Consider the following 16,652-nt stretch of genomic DNA (forward strand, 5'->3'; position numbering starts at 1 on the left):
GTATCTGTCTGTGCGTAAGCCGAGGGAGATTGAGTGGTCAAATCACTAAAAGTAAATATTTATTTATATATATTAATTTGAGAAAGTAAAAGATAAAAAAAAATAAAAAACTGAAACGTATATGCATACCTCCATACAAAGCAAATTCACACACATATATATCTATATAAAGATACGCATGATTAGGTTATAATGGTGTTTTTTGTTTGATATATACATGACGATGACAAGGCAGAGAGAGAGGGAACCCTAAAGAGGCGGAGAGGGAGGCGGAGGGCTTATATTAATGAGGTGGTGAGGGCTTGTTGTCCGGGAGACAATAAGAGGATCGATATATCGAATGAGATATTTTAGAGAGGTTCGGAAATTGAGGAAAACTTTTATTTAAAGATTGATCAGAGAGAGAGATTGAGAGAGTGAGAAGGAGTACTAGTACTAGCAGTAGTAGTAGTGTAGTGTAGTGTAGTGTAATTTGAGACTAGTTGAGACCACAAGACAAGAGGGTCAGCTCTTTAAGTTGTGAAAAGAACAAGTGAGTCATGAGTGTGTGAAAGAGCTATATCACCCTCCATGCACACGTCCCTTTCTGGCTCCTCTCCCCCACATCTGCCGCCTCTCTCTCTCTCTCTCTCTCTCTCTCTCCCTCTCCAATGAGCATTGGGAATGCCAACCACACATGTTATTATCTCTCTCTCCCTTTCTTATACTTCACCCCATGCGTATGTTAGTTTTAATACTCTGATCCCATATACATATACATGTGTCTACATTTGCTTATATAAATATAGATATATCTACTGGCCATGGGGTATACCGTGGGTATCATAAACACATATACATGCATGCTATATATATATCCATGCATGATATATATATACACATCATGAAGATGTATGTACACGCATGTGAATGGGCTATAAACTAACACCAATAAACGGAGGCAAGAGAAGAGAAGAGGTCTCTGCCTTGACTGCCCTCTTAAAAACCTACTAGATCAAATAGATCACCCCATCTTGTCTCTCTCTCTCTTTCTCTTTCTATTTCTCTTTCTCTCTCTTTTGCACATATTTGCACCTTTCTTTCACAACTCATAATCAAAGAAAGAAATAGAAAAGCAGATCCAAGGTGGTTGTTAAGCTGTCATTCCATCAATCAATCAATCAATCAAACAAGACCAATCATCAATCAGTTTTTCTATCTTTCTTTCTCTCTTTCTAGTCTTTCCTATTATTTTTTTTCTTTATAAAAGAAAAAAGGAATCGAATCCAAAAAAAAATGTCATCTTCTTCTGCTTCAACATTGCCGCAGCTGGACCACCTCTCTTCCTCCGAGCAGCTCTGTTATGTCCATTGCAACATATGCGATACAGTCCTTGCGGTATATAAAACATACTACTACATACCCTTTAAGCCTGGGATTTACTATTTCTAGGGTTTTTGTGAACTTTGATGATCATGTTATATATAATATTATAATAGCTAATTTGTGTTTGTGTATATGCATATGTAGGTGAGTGTTCCTTGCAGCAGTTTGTTTAAGAGTGTAACACTGACTGTGAGATGTGGTCACTGCACCAATCTGCTTCCGGTGAACATGTGTGGCTTGCTTTTGCCTTCGGCTAATCAGTTCCATCTGGGCCACTCTTTCTTCAACCCTTCTCACCATAATCTGCTGGTATAATTAACACCATGAAGTCTATACTACTATATATATAGCTAAGCTTGATGGTTATATATATATATATATATATGAATAGGTACCAAACATGTGTGGTGTTGTTTTCAGGAAGAGATACCAAACTCAGCCCCAAACTTTCTGATGAATCAATCAAGCATGGCTGACTTTGCAGTCCCACCTAGAGTGAATACTCGTCATGATCATCATCATCATCATCATCATGAACTTTCAAGGCCTCCCGTTATTAACCGACGTATGTGATGAGATTTTCTTGCATATATATTTATATATTAATTTCTTCTCTGGGATCCTTTCGAGATCAGAGAGGTTCTTTTATCTCATTTTCTTAAAATGAAAAAAAAATCTGTTTTAGCAAATCACCAAACCATAAAGCAAAGAGTTTCTCATTTTTACTTTCTTAATTTTTTTTTTCTCTGTTTCAAAACACAATCTCAGCCTTCGAATGATCCTTACATTAATTAGTTTCAATTACAGAGAGATTTCCCTAAAAAAATACTTCCAATTTGGGAAAGGCTTACTGTTCTAATTGCACCACTAAAATAAACTAACTACACTACTTAATTGCACCACTTTTATAATCATGTATAGGTGTATGTATGTGATCACTAGATATATTATTATTTGTGCACTAAATTTTGACAAATCATATATATATATATGTGAAGATAATTATAGAGCGCGCAAGAGATATTGCAGAAAAAAACCATATAAAGAGTAAGTTATTTAATTAGTAGTAAATTTTGAATAATGTATGTGTTTGTGCAGCCCCGGAGAAGAGACAGAGAGTTCCCTCCGCATACAATCGTTTCATCAAGTGAGTCTAATTATCAATATTATATATATAGCAGTTTAATAAAACCTTATTATGTTCAAAATAATGATGATGATTAAGTAATGATGATGATGTGGTTGCAGGGACGAGATCCAACGCATCAAGTCTGTAAACCCTGATATTTCTCACAGAGAAGCCTTCAGTGCAGCTGCTAAGAATGTAACATAATACTACAGCCCTAGCTCTTGTTCATTCTCAAACACTTTTTACATTTGAGCCCTAGCTATATATTTCATCATATATATTATTCTTTTTCAATAAAAATGTCTACATAATTTGTGGGTCCTTGTGTGTGTATATATATATGTATGTATACATTGTGTATAAACTTGTATTGTTTTGTCTGTGTCAGTGGGCTCACTTTCCACACATTCACTTTGGTCTCATGCCTGATCAGACTGGGAAGAAGACAAATGTTCGCCAGCAGGTTCCCTATCTCTCAATGCCCTATTTGTAATATAATATATATAGTACCATGTAATATCTCATCGATCTGATCTCTTTCTCTTTCATTTAAAACTTTATTTATTAATTATTATAAACACCATGCATGCACATTACTAATTATTATAATTTCATTTATAACCTCGCTAGCGAATGATATTCTCTAATATGATATATATGTGTATATATATATATATATATGTATGTAGGAAGGAGATGATGTTCTGATGAAAGATGGGTTTTTCGCATCAGCCAATCATGTTGGTGTTTCCCCTTACTAATGACATAACGATCGATCGACCAAGCATATATATATGGAGATCTAGTTACAAGAAGACTATATTTCTTGGTGACCCACCATATATATATATATATATATATATAATGGTACGTAGTAATTAGTAGTACGTAGAAGGCTTTTTAATTTAATGTCGATACCACCATGTCTACTAAAATATCATGTACTTTTCTCTCTTTCTCCTTTCTTAGATTCCGCCAAAAAAAAAATGTTTATTAAGGCCCTTTGTGGTTAAAAAGTACTACTTGTCTAATCTTATGCTAATTATAAGCTATGACAACGCTCACTATATATATATTTATATAATGCTGATAAATTAACTAGCTCTTTATTTATATATTTCTCTCTCTTTATATAAATACATATATATATATATATATATTATCCATGTGTACGCGTAACGGTCGAAAGAAAAAAGATTAAGAATCATTAAATGAGGATATTATAGTTGCTTAATTAATATTAATGCTTAAGTCATTTTATTTTAAATTAATTAATATAGTAAAATATATATGATTGACTCTACTACACGCTAATTTATAACTTGGACTTAGTAATAACAAGAGAAATGTTTATGTTTAATTTACTCTTAATTATATATTAATGACATAATATTATCAAGTAATATATAGATATTTTAGTGGAATCCTTATATCAAATAATATATAGAACTAATAATAATGTAGAAAAAGAATAGTTTACATTGATTTCTCAATAACTAAACAACTTAAGAGAGGGTAAAAAGAACTATTTTATCCTGACAATCTGGTTACACATATAGTAAATTAATGCATGTGTCATGTTAGAGAATCAGCCATTATGATTGACTCAGATTGGAATCTGTCTTTCTTTTTTTTTCTTTTTTTTTTAAAAAAAAAACATGAGAGAAAATAGGGCAATCACGGAGCCAAGAGGGTCTATAGGGGGCCATGCTCTCTAATTTGCATAAATCTATATTGGCCGATTAAAATATATATCGGACAATTTTTTTTTTTTGGTAAGGGCTTCACTTTTAAGTCTTATTGGGTTGGCTCTCAGTATTTTTTGACCTGTAAACAGTTTTTGGCGCGACTTTTTCTTAGCACCGTGTATATTGTAGCTATTTAGAGCAACCTGCAAATTTTCATAAAATTCCGAATAGTTTACAGTACCGAAAACTAGGTTCAAACATGTTGTTTTCCACGCGCATAAAAAAAAATTAGTCACGCGTGCAACAACATATTTGAACCTAGTTTTCGGTATTGTAAACTATTCGGAATTTTCTGAAAATTTGCAAAATGCTCTAAATAGCTACAATATACACGGTTATAAAAAAATCGCGTCGAAAACTGTTTAAGGGTTGAGAACACTGAGAGTCCTACCGGTAAGGCTTAAAATGAAGCCCCTATAAGAGAATTCCCCTATATATATATGACAATTCTTCTATAGGTGCTTCACTTTAAGCTCTACTGGTAGGGCTCTCAGTGTTTCTCGATCTGTGAACAGTTTTCGGCGCAATTTTTTTTATGACCGTGTATATTGTAACTATTTAGAGCATCCTGCAAACTTTCAGAAAATTCTGAATAGTTACAGTATTGAAAACTAGGTTCAAACATGTTGTTTTCCACGCACATAAAAAAAATAGTCACGCGTGCAACAACATGTTTGAACCTAGTTTTCGGTACTGTAAACTATTCGAAATTTTCTGAAAATTTGCAGGATGCTCTAAATAGCTACAATATACACGGTCATAAAAAAAAATCATGCCAAACACTATTCACAAGTTGAGAACACTAAAAGCCCTACCGATAGGGCTTGAATAGAAGCCCTATAAGAAAATTCCCCAATATATATTTATGTATACAAAAAATTGACGCCTCTCTATGTAATAACCTTGGCTCCCTCGATGAAATAAAGCTAATTAATGTACAGGCGCTTCTATGGTAAGACTGTTTCTTTGTACTATCGGTAGGAATTTATTTTTGTCCCGCATATGAATATGTTGTAAGAATTTTATATATATATGATAATGTAACTAAATTACATTGTATCATATATAAAAATTGAGGTTACAACTTAATTATCCATGTTCTTAACAGTAGATCGAAAATAGGATTTCTACCATATATTCTACTATATGATATACAATATTTAAAATTTCTTACTTATATATTCATGATAAAAAAAATCTAATAAATAAAAATTATCCCTTAAAAATTCAAATTTTAATTAATTAAGATGAACAAAATCTTATTAGTAATATAAACAAAATGACAAATGGTTCTTACATGAGAATTGAATCATCGATTAATATATATACTTATGCTTCTGCATTTTCCAATTAATTAATTGTATTTATAGCCAATTTGGACGTATCTTATAATATAATTAAAATATATATATGGACTAGATCTTGTCCTGTATAAGGAAATGCATTTTGTACCTCATATATTGGATTGATTAGACAATTATTAATTATTAAGTATATATCAAACAAATTTCAAAGTATATTAAATCTTAATCTATCTATATAAAATATGTAATATCTAACAGGATGCATTCCCTTTTTATATAAATATATATGACAAAATCCAAAACCTATATATTTATATAAAATATCGAGAATAATAAAGTGAGATGCTCTAATGATACATCATTTTGGTATTATATTATTATTGAGGAACTAAATATATAAATATATATGATCCACATAGTTAAATTATAATATTGATTGAGTAATCAAATATGATATATACTATACTAACAGAGGCGCCAGAACAAATTGTAGGGTGCCAAAATTATTATTATAAAAGTTATATATATATATATATTTTTCCTAAATTCTTAGACTAATTCTTATTATTTTTTAAAAAGTTAGGGAGCATGGCAATTCCTAACCCCTATCTAACAAATTCATAGAATTAAAAAAAAATACGTATAATTAAGAAAAGAAGAAGAGAGAAAATGATATAAAGGTACATAGAGAGATCATTGCACGCCACTGTGGTGTGGTGTGGTGCCTTATCACTTTGTCAGTGGGTCATGGATTGGAATTTCATGAATAATTAACAGTGCAAAATTATTTGGAATTACTACAAAAGTGGAAATTTCTCATCTATGGTGGATCATTTTGTGAGAATGACTTTGTTTTCTATAATCGTGAATGAAAAAGAAAAAAAGTGTTCTACATTATTGCATTTGATCAATGAATTAAATTATGTGATCAATGAAAATTAATTAATGGCAAAATGATACATCAATGCTAACCAATCTATGTATACTTAGAGATTATCATAGCAAAATATACACTAAATTAGATTTTATCGTGTTACTTCCACATGTATATGATTATACTTCTTTGTGTCGTAATTTGTGAAGAAATTTTTTGTTAATAGATTCCTTTCATGACAATTTTTGATATTGGTAAATTGTGATGTCTATTTCATTGAAACTTATAAGAGAAATTATAGTAAATGTACAAAATAATAGTATCAAAAAGTTAATATCTTTATTTTTAAAATTTTAGAGAAGTGGCCATTTTACATTGTTGATTACTTAAATTATCATTTTTTATCATTTTTTTATTTATTTAGGAGTGTATGGCTTTAATATAGTGGTATATATATTAATTTTGTTTAATTAATTTTTATTTTAAAAAATGTATTGATTTTTTTAAGTTTTTTATGGGTTATTGGTATATTATTTTCCAATTAGTGTATATATTTTTTGTGGTATGGTTAATCATTTTTTTTATAATATTTAGTTCCTATCTTATTATACATAATAGTAGTATATAATTTTTTCTCGTGTATATACATTTTAATGTTAATATATATATATACATTTTTTAGTAATAATTTTGTAAGTTTTGTTGGTATATTATTTTTCAACTCAGCATATGTATTTTGTCTCCAACAACTCATAAAATACAGAAAAAAATCAAAATAACTTTAAAATAAAAACTAATTAAACAAAACTAAAATACATATAGCATAATATTAAAATATTTAGAATAAAATAGTAATTTGCTAAAGGAAATATTTGGTAATATGTAATAATAAAAATGTGGTTAGGTTATTTTACTACAAAATTAAAAATATAAACATTTACATACTTTCCCACACAATTAAAAGTCATTTTGGAACGATCTCTTACTCTATTGAATACCCATACATATGACAAAAAAAAAGTTGAGACATTTATGAATGGGTAGTTCTATATGCATCCTTATTTTTCTTTTCCCAACCTATTTCTAAATAAAATTTTAAAAGATATTTTAAATTTTATTTTTACACCCTTTTTATTGAGTATAAAATTATCTATTTGTAAAATATTTGGAAAAAAAAATCTTTGGCACGCCTATATTTTATTATACTAAAAACAATTTTATGAAAAATATAATGTTTTTTAAATAAATAAAAAAAACTAAATGGAAAATTTTAACTTTTTATTCTATTGAATTTAAAATATGAACAATAGAATATAAATAATATTAAAAAATAAAAAAATAAAACCTATCTTACTAAATCCAAAATTATTAGTAAAATTAATATTGAACTTTTATGTTACATGTATTATATATATAAAAAAATCTTAATGTTTATAAATTACTTATATAATGTATTTAGATGTGTTATGTACGAACCAATTGTTGTTGTTATTACTTAATTGAATTTGCTTCACTGTTAGGCTCACGATAAGATCTTGATCATCATTATGTTGTTAATTAACACCTTGCGGTAACCAATTTTAGTACCATTTGATCCACAAATTACTTATCAAATATCCAATCACGAGATGTTACTTTGGAATATTAGAAGAATGTACCAAAACTAAAAACTGTAGTGAACAAACCCTAACACACAAGCAGTGCCACAAACATCAATGCCAATTATGCAAAAACAGTTTTTTCTGTCTCTGAAAAGCATCGGACTCAACTGTATTTTGATGTACGATATTAACTACAATCAAAACAAAAACTCTCAATAACGGTAGCTAGCTAGCTAGGTGCATGCACATGGGAAATAGCCTCGTTTTTTTTTTTTTTTTTTTACTTTTCTTTGATAGTGTTGGATTTATTGAGGACATTGGCCAAAGTAAATGCCTCCAATTTGGGAACGAGCTTTTGAGCCAAGGGTCCCCAAGTATAGTGCATGGTAGAGGGTGAAAAATTCACTATTTCACAAGAAAATCTAGATCATTGATAATTGTTAATAATAGATTTATTGACTACATTTTTTCAATGACATTTTAACGAAAATATATAAACTGTGATCTCGGATACATAGATAGTATGGTTCTATTACGTGTAATTAATACGCAATATTATGTGTATAATTTTATTTATGTACGTTACTTTGTATGGATGAAATTTACTTTGCATTGTACAATAAGATCCAATTTCAAAAGGAGATTATAAGTTGTGTCTCTATATATAAAGAGTTAAAGATGAAAGCTTTAAGGCAGGAAAGCGTGACAAGTAAAGTTGAAAATTTTGCATAGGATGCGACCATTACTAAAAGGGTAAGTTGCACTCCCAATAAGGAGCACTATTTTGAATCAACTACATAAAGGTACGACAATGAAGAGAAAGAACTATCTCCCTCACTATTGAACTGCTTAAAGATATCTGTGAAAAGGGTTTTATTGCTTTGCTTGCTGCCCCCTCCTCTGCCCATATCTGAATTACTTGTCTCCCTCCATTTCCTTTCAAATATATATATATATATGTGTGTGTGTGTGTGTGTGTGTTGTTCAACCAGCTTTGTAGAAAAGTACTTTGGTATGTATATATATACATGCATATACAGTATGTTACATGTTAAGAGCATTGTTCATAAGTTAAGCCTACACATTTTGCCATGTTTATATATGTATGTATGCTTGAGCCTGAAGCAAAGAGACAAAGCTAAAACTAGTTCAAAGGAAAAGAAAAGGTGGGCTTTCACTCATTACTCTTATTATAGTCCAATGTTTTTGAGTTTGAAATGTGCAGACTTGAACATGATGAGCATTCAATTTGAAAGTTGGGAAAGTGGTCTCATCATCAGTGCCTTCTTTTTCATCATAAATATATTTAATTAGCTTCAACAACCATTTTGTTTTGAAGAGGATCAAAAAATGCCATCATTTATAGTTTATAGAGAGGCCAGAAAAGACCAAGATTGCCAGCCATTAGACAACAGCAACTTCCTTGTCAGCATTCATGTTGGCCAAACGTTATTACTCACATCCAACCAAAATCCCTGCAAGTTGCCACGTGAGAGACAAATTGGTGATATGTTATGTACTGATGTAAGGCCACCTTTTATCCTCTCAATTCAGATTATGAGAGAGAGAGAGAGAGAGAGAGAGAGAGAGAGAGAGAGAGAGAGCTGGGAAGCATTAGATATACTAAGAGAGCATAACAATAGAAAAACCAGAGTCAGAAAGGTAGATGAGTCTTGTGCTGATGGAATAGAAGAGGCAATGTTTGTTTGGTTGGCTAGTATGAGGACAAGCTAGGAGCATGTGAAAATCAGCTGGACCCTTTTGTCACTTTGTGTCACCTTTGAAATCTCAAATAGCAGATTCTTTTTTCTTTTCTCTTTTTTCTTTTTCTTTTTTTTTTTTTTTGGTACGCTAAAGAAGATCATTTAAGCTTTGATTTGACGCATTTGAATACATAGAGAATACAAACTGTGATAATCAATACAGAACAACCAACTTTGGCTATAGAAGAACCAAATAAGATGGTTTGCAATTAATTGAAGTATTGTTATTAATACATAAATATAGGTATTAAAAGAATGATAAAACCAAATAAATTAAACAAGCAGGAAGTGGGGACTGTTTCAGAAGATCTACTGAGAAAAGAATGCGGTGGTCAAAATCACTGAAAGATTCATATCAACAAGACTAAACTTACAAGCCTAAACACACAAATCACAAACCTCTCTAAGAAGCCATACAGAAGTAAACACTCTAAAAGAAACTCCTTTAGTGGAAAATTTGAATTGCAGCGCCTACGATCATCAGAAACGTGAGGAAGAAGTTTGATTTGTTTCCTATCATTGACGTTGCAAGAGAAATGTCTTCTGGCCTGAAAAAAGTGATAGAGTACAGAGTATATGTGGTCAAGAAATGTCTTCTGGCCTGAATAAGAGATAATGTTTTTGAGCAAGACAGTGAAAGGGAACATACTTCTGCAATTTGCTGAGAGCACCACAGAAGAGGGCATTGTCTGGTATAGGCAACTCAGTTTTGTTAGTAGCTTCTGGATTGACAACTTTGATATATGTTTCTTGACCAAGATACCATGAGTCGAGATTTTCAGTTCTGAGGTTCCAGATACCAACATTGTCTAGGGACACCAAAATAGAGGTCCATGCTCCAGGATAAACCTACATAAACATCGAGGAGGAAAGCAACTTTATAATTTGGGATTTAACACAGCAGGGAAGTTTTTTTTTTTTTTTTTGTCAAGAGCAGGGGAGGAAGTTTATTTCATGCAAAAGAATAAATGACTGTTACAAAGGTTCTTACACCTTTTTCCTACAATTTAACAAAATTATTCGGAATTGTAATGTCATGAAGGCATTAATGACCAGCATAATCACAGAGGATTTGAAGCAATAACAGGAAAGCACTTTAGCTAATCTGGCTAGCTATCATCAGTTCGTCTTGGTGGGAATACACTACAACATACATAGTTTTTGAGATGAAGTGGTCTACAAATGAGAACTTGGCTTCCTAATCAATAGGCTTGTTGCCTTGTCAGCCTTGTAAGACAAATTATGATATGACTGTGCTATCATCAGCTCGTCTTGGTGGGAATACACTACAACATACATAGTTTTTGAGATGAAGTGGTCTACAAATGAGAACTTGGCTTCCTAATCAATAGGCAAATTATGATATGACTGTAATCAACAGCCTTGTAAGACAAATTATGATATGACTGTGCTATCATCAGCTCGTCTTGGTGGGAATACACTACAACATACATAGTTTTTGAGATGAAGTGGTCTACAAATGAGAACTTGGCTTCCTAATCAATAGGCTTGTTGCCTTGTCAGCCTTGTAAGACAAATTATGATATGACTGTGCTATCATCAGTTCGTCTTGGTGGGAATACACTACAACATACATAGTTTTTGAGATGAAGTGGTCTACAAATGAGAACTTGGCTTCCTAATCAATAGGCCCATTGCCTTGTCAGTCTTGTAAGGCAAATTATGATATGACTGCGTGCAAGAACACGTTCCAAGGATTTCATTGATCGTTTCATGATATGTAATTAATTAACGACCAAGATAATGCACTAGTAGCTTATATGAGAACATGTTTAGTTATACATTTTATTTTTCTTCACTTACCTAACTATAAAACATTGTTTTTAGCACACCCACATTCTAGAAAGGAATACCAAAACTCAAACGAAGAAGACTCCAAAAGATTTACTACCAACAGATTAAGGGATCCAATATAAAGCAGTACTAACTAGGATATAGAGTTATCTTAAGATATACCTGTGCCGTGGTACGGGCTATTCCATCCCACTTATTATATGTGCCTCGGCTATTCTCTGACCATTCACCATAATCCATCCTGCAAGAGGTGATAATTAAATGTAAAAATCACTGTGAGAAGAAAATAATACTCATAGACATGATAAGTACAAATGGAAACAAATCAATTTGTTTAGTTACCCAACAACAAAAAATGCATATCCATCCAAGTGATAGGTCTGCATCTTGGTCTCATTGTTTTGTAGTATGATTTCCATAAATCCTCTAAATGTTCCATTAATGATTGATGTTTCCATCTTAGGTGGTCCTGTAAGTGGCCTACTTGGAAAGTCAAGCTTATAGGCTCCTTTCACTTTGTACCAGTCAGCAAGCCTGATGGGAGTGGTAGGATTGACGAATGATATTCCGTTAAGAGTTGCTCGCCGTCTCCCGTTAATTGTTACTGGTGGCTTGTTTTTTAACACATAAACTTCAGTGACATTGATTGAGCCGTATCTAAAAGATCCCTGTGGATTTGGGCGAGCACCACTAGCTGATACATTCCATCTGCACAGTGAGAATATACAACCTTTAAAAAGTGAACTACCATGGAATATGGATTACCAGCAACTTTTAAATTATACTCAAATTTATCCAATTTGGTAGAAATATTCAATACTTTATAGCATGACAAACAATGAAATTACAACAAACAAACAATATATCTGTCCTTTAGTGTTCTCTTTGCAAGTAAATGATCATAGAAACCTCAAAATAACCCTGGAAATCCAGCCTCTTAAAGGACAATTCAGTAGATACATAAATCATTGAATACTTCAATTTTACTGACAAGAAAAGCAAAATTTATCAAGCAGTTCAAACTCGATTGATTGAAATAATTAATCTTGACCCCAAATGTCATAGTTCCAGTATAAGATACCAATAAAACACAACAACAACAACAAAAAAGACAGTTGTGAACATGTTTAATGCAGAAACCACATGTTCATGAATTGAGATCACATCTATACAAACCTGATAGATCTTGCTTGATTCATTGAAAATGTTTTGTCGAATTCATCTTTTGGTGCGTCTGGAAGGGGGCCACGTGCCTTCCCTTTGGAATTGGAATAGCGCAAGATGCCAACACCAGTTACTCTTCTCCATATAGATTCATTTACAAACCTAGCACTTGCTACTATGTAGTAATCAGTACTTGCATTCTGATCTGTAGTCAACAAAAATGAGTAGGATTGCCCAACATGTATATCCAGACTAGTATAATTCTGTTGCACTGTGTATGATCCCTCTGTTTCGGCTAAGAGCAGATTATGCCCTTGGATCCTGAAATTCAGACTAGTCGAGATTCCAACATTGTGGACACGAACGCGATAAGTTCTTCCTGTTCAACAATTCAAACATAAAAATGAGTTGACAACAAAACTATCAAGGAATAGAAACTAACCAAGGACAAGGAGTGCCTTGGCTTGGAATAACTTGTGAATAAATTTTTACCAAGCACAATGGCATCACTGTGAATGGAAAGTGGAATGATATACATTGTAGAACAATATGAAAAAGTAAATTTAATACAGCTACATCAGTCCTAAAAACCTCTTGCATGTTTCAAATAATGGAAAAAGGTTTAAGAGGCCAATGAGGAGCCACAGGCTGTGTCAACATTATGCCAATTCAGTGGATAAACAAGGGAATGGCAAGAGCTCAAGGGAATGTAAAATGCATGGAGAACACAAGAGAATGTATCATTTAACTGAACAAAAACAATGCTTCACAATATCACTTCATGATTAAACAAAAATTGAAAGCAAGAGCTCTAATATGCCACTGCCATTACCTGGGTGGACATCAATTGTTTCAAAATCAATGCCGTCCGAAACGAGAGTGTCGTTGTATCTGTAAGGGCCTTTTCCATTAATGAGAACTCCATCTGGCATTCCCAGATCTTTCCCTGCATCCAGGATCTTCCTCAAAGCCTACATTCCAAAATGTAGCTAGCATTATAACACTTGTTATTATCTACAAATTTCAGTTTCTTAATTCACAAGTAAGTTTGAGAAATCCACAAACAATTACCGTGTGGTTTTTAGTGTACCAATCACCAATCATAATGGTTATATCCCCATCTGGGCTGTCAAAAGGAATCGGAATTACAGCTCGGTTGTTAATAATAAAGCCGCCAAAACCACCAGAAGCTCTCTGAAAATGGAGGGACGGAAAGTAAAAGAAACTTCCAATCTGATCTTTGACCTGAAAGTTATATGTCCAGTTCCACTTTGGGGGTATTGGGCAATTGGTGCCCAAAACTCCATCTTGCCAGGAACTCCTTCTTTGTTGAATTCCAGCCCTGTTCAAAGTATGTCAAATCCAAAATACAATCCATAAACTAACTCACTAAAAGCTATAGCATGTCCATACATACTACTAGTTCTAGTTCATAAACAGTACTTAATAACAGAGCAAAATCCTACCATGTCATGAGAAGACTCTCATCCAATTTATTCCGAACATTGACAACGACATTATTGTTTGTAGTCACGTTTATGGTAGGACCAGGAAATTTTCCATTAATAGCAATGACCTGCAATGTAATGCGGATACAGAAATGAACAGGTTGCCAGAAATCCTCAACTAATTAGCACATTCAATCAGTACAACTCTAAAGCTCAGGCAGTGAAAAAGATAACCACATTTAGTAGATCTGGAGCTAAAAGTGAAAACTTTTTCGAATCTAAAGGCAACCCAAGTGAGAAACTTAGCTCAACATTGCAAAGAAAGTAAGTGTAAAGAGAAAGAAGAAGACATAAATAGATCCAAAGAACAAACCTGTTGAGGAACACCCAGAGGAGAAGCGGTGATGTAAGAGACCTCAAAGTCATGGAAAACGTAGGGATCCGCAGCAAAACACAAGCTCACAAATAAGCAAACATTGATGACCACAACAGCTGGGATTAAGCTCCCTGCTAAAGCCATTTCGTAGACTTTAAATACAAACTCGTGTACAACAGATTCAAAGCTCAAAGCTTTCTTCTTTTTAGTTCTCACAAACAAATTCTCAGTATTTTCCTTACATAATCGCAAAAGAGAAAGAAAGAAACCAAGTGAGAGAAAGAGGGAGAGAGAGAAGAAGAAGCGAGTTTTGAAAGAACGGTCCTTTTTTATTTTTTAGCTTAAATTTCTCAACTTTACCACTGTGGGACACAAGGGCAGCGCAAGGTTTTTTTTTAGTTAAATAAATAAGAAAGAAAAAAAGAAAAAACAAACATCACAGTGCAATAACAAACGTTGGTTGGCGTTCAATATCTCAAAGTTCAACTCTCATCTTAAAAATAAAAAAACCAACTTTTGTCGGTCACCAGTCATGATGCATAGATAGATAGCATAGATAGATAGCATAGATAGCGAGAGAAAGTTAGGAGAGAGAGAGAGAGGATGCCAGGCAGTAGCCAGTTCACACTTTCTCAAATCTCATATCTTACACACATGCAGGCATACTCACTTATGGCCTCATAGTCCCACCCACACACGCCTACTCACTCATTCTTTTAATTTGACTCTTGTCTATGTTTCTCTCTCTCTATATATATATATTATATATACATACATATATATAAAAAAACAAATTTTTTGAATATTTGAAAAAGAAATAAAGGGCGAAAAGAAAGCGTTGCAAACGTTCTGATATAGTGAAAGCTTCACATGATTGCCAGCCAGCCTCGAACCACATTGTCCACACATGGGCCCCTCACACCCCTACAAGAACACAACCCATCATTAAAAATAACTAAACTCATCTCTACACACATAACTCCAACTCAAGTTACCGTTTTGAGTTTTTTTTTAATAATCAAACATGAAATAAAATTATTATTTTTTAAAAAATATATAGAAAGGGTATATTAGTAAAAGTGTATTTGTTTCATTATACACATTGTTAAGTTTTAATTTTGGTTTGATTTGTTGAAGATAAAAACATGTTATTTTATTAACTAAATCTGAAAAAAGATTGAATATCCCTAAAAGTAAGTTATTGTCAGAGTAAGTTAAGATAAATCTAGATACTGGTATAAATTTTTGTTGGCCTGAACTTATCAGAAGACCTATCATATAACTATTTCAATTTCTATAAATATCAATACATTAATTCATTTTGTTTTCTTAAATACTTTTTATGCAATGCTCCCTAAAATGTCACAATCTCACATTCTGATTGCCATATTCTTTAGTCTAATCACAAGCCAAGTATGAAAAGAAGTTAGACTTATAGCTGATAAATAAATAAAATAAAAAAGTAAAAATTATGCATATTTGGATATTCATTGTATTTATTTCAAAATAAGAGTTCATAAATTAAATATGTATCATGAGTCATGAGTGTTTTATTGTATGAAATAGTACACCAGATTAGCTCGATATGTTCCTCCACTTAACCTCTACGACTAGTATGTTTTTTTTAAATCCAATAAAGATTATTAGAATGTATAGATAACCCTACTAATTAACATAATTTACACTTAAAAAGCTATGATCTATACAATAATTTTGGCTCGGTGGATTGGATAAAACAGCATTTATGAGAAGTACGTATATTTCTTAGTCCAACAACTAGAAGACTATTATTATTAAAATAAATGGTGAAATAATCATCTTTATTACAAACAAAATTAGAAAGAATTAGTTAAACTCATACATATTAAGATAAGGCATCAAAATCATCGATTTCCATGCTTAGGGTGAGAGAATGAGAGTGAGAGTTTCTTTTCTCAGTTATCGTTTTCAGTTTTGACCCTATAGAATTAGAAAGTAATAAGTGGTCAATTAATTGCAAAGAGTGAAAATGAGTGATATATGATGAAATTTCTGTTACCAAATAATGATTTTTTTTTCTTTTTAA

At 32.1% G+C, this 16,652-nt stretch overlaps 2 protein-coding genes across 2 annotated transcripts; one reads left to right on the top strand and one right to left on the bottom strand.

Annotated features, from left to right (window-relative positions):
• The first annotated feature begins 857 nt into the window (after window positions 1-857).
• On the top strand, window positions 858-3,609 carry LOC133778198 (axial regulator YABBY 3-like). The gene is made up of 7 exons (XM_062218065.1): window positions 858-1,377; window positions 1,510-1,674; window positions 1,786-1,930; window positions 2,464-2,512; window positions 2,614-2,689; window positions 2,883-2,957; window positions 3,184-3,609. Exons 1-7 carry the CDS (start codon window positions 1,276-1,278, stop codon window positions 3,253-3,255), a joined length of 684 nt encoding a protein of 227 aa, XP_062074049.1. The 5' UTR covers window positions 858-1,275; the 3' UTR covers window positions 3,256-3,609.
• A 6,354-nt stretch (window positions 3,610-9,963) lies between these two features.
• On the bottom strand, window positions 9,964-14,914 carry LOC133778199 (monocopper oxidase-like protein SKU5). The gene is made up of 9 exons (XM_062218066.1): window positions 14,585-14,914; window positions 14,230-14,339; window positions 13,835-14,105; window positions 13,596-13,734; window positions 12,776-13,142; window positions 11,942-12,307; window positions 11,762-11,840; window positions 10,434-10,633; window positions 9,964-10,332 (listed from the first exon to the last, which is right to left on the bottom strand). Exons 1-9 carry the CDS (start codon window positions 14,729-14,731, stop codon window positions 10,230-10,232), a joined length of 1,782 nt encoding a protein of 593 aa, XP_062074050.1. The 5' UTR covers window positions 14,732-14,914; the 3' UTR covers window positions 9,964-10,229.
• Between the last annotated feature and the right edge of the window lie 1,738 nt (window positions 14,915-16,652).

The sequence above is a fragment of the Humulus lupulus genome, chromosome 5 (genome assembly GCF_963169125.1).
Source record: "Humulus lupulus chromosome 5, drHumLupu1.1, whole genome shotgun sequence".
In the NCBI taxonomy this organism is placed as follows: Eukaryota; Viridiplantae; Streptophyta; class Magnoliopsida; order Rosales; family Cannabaceae; genus Humulus; species Humulus lupulus.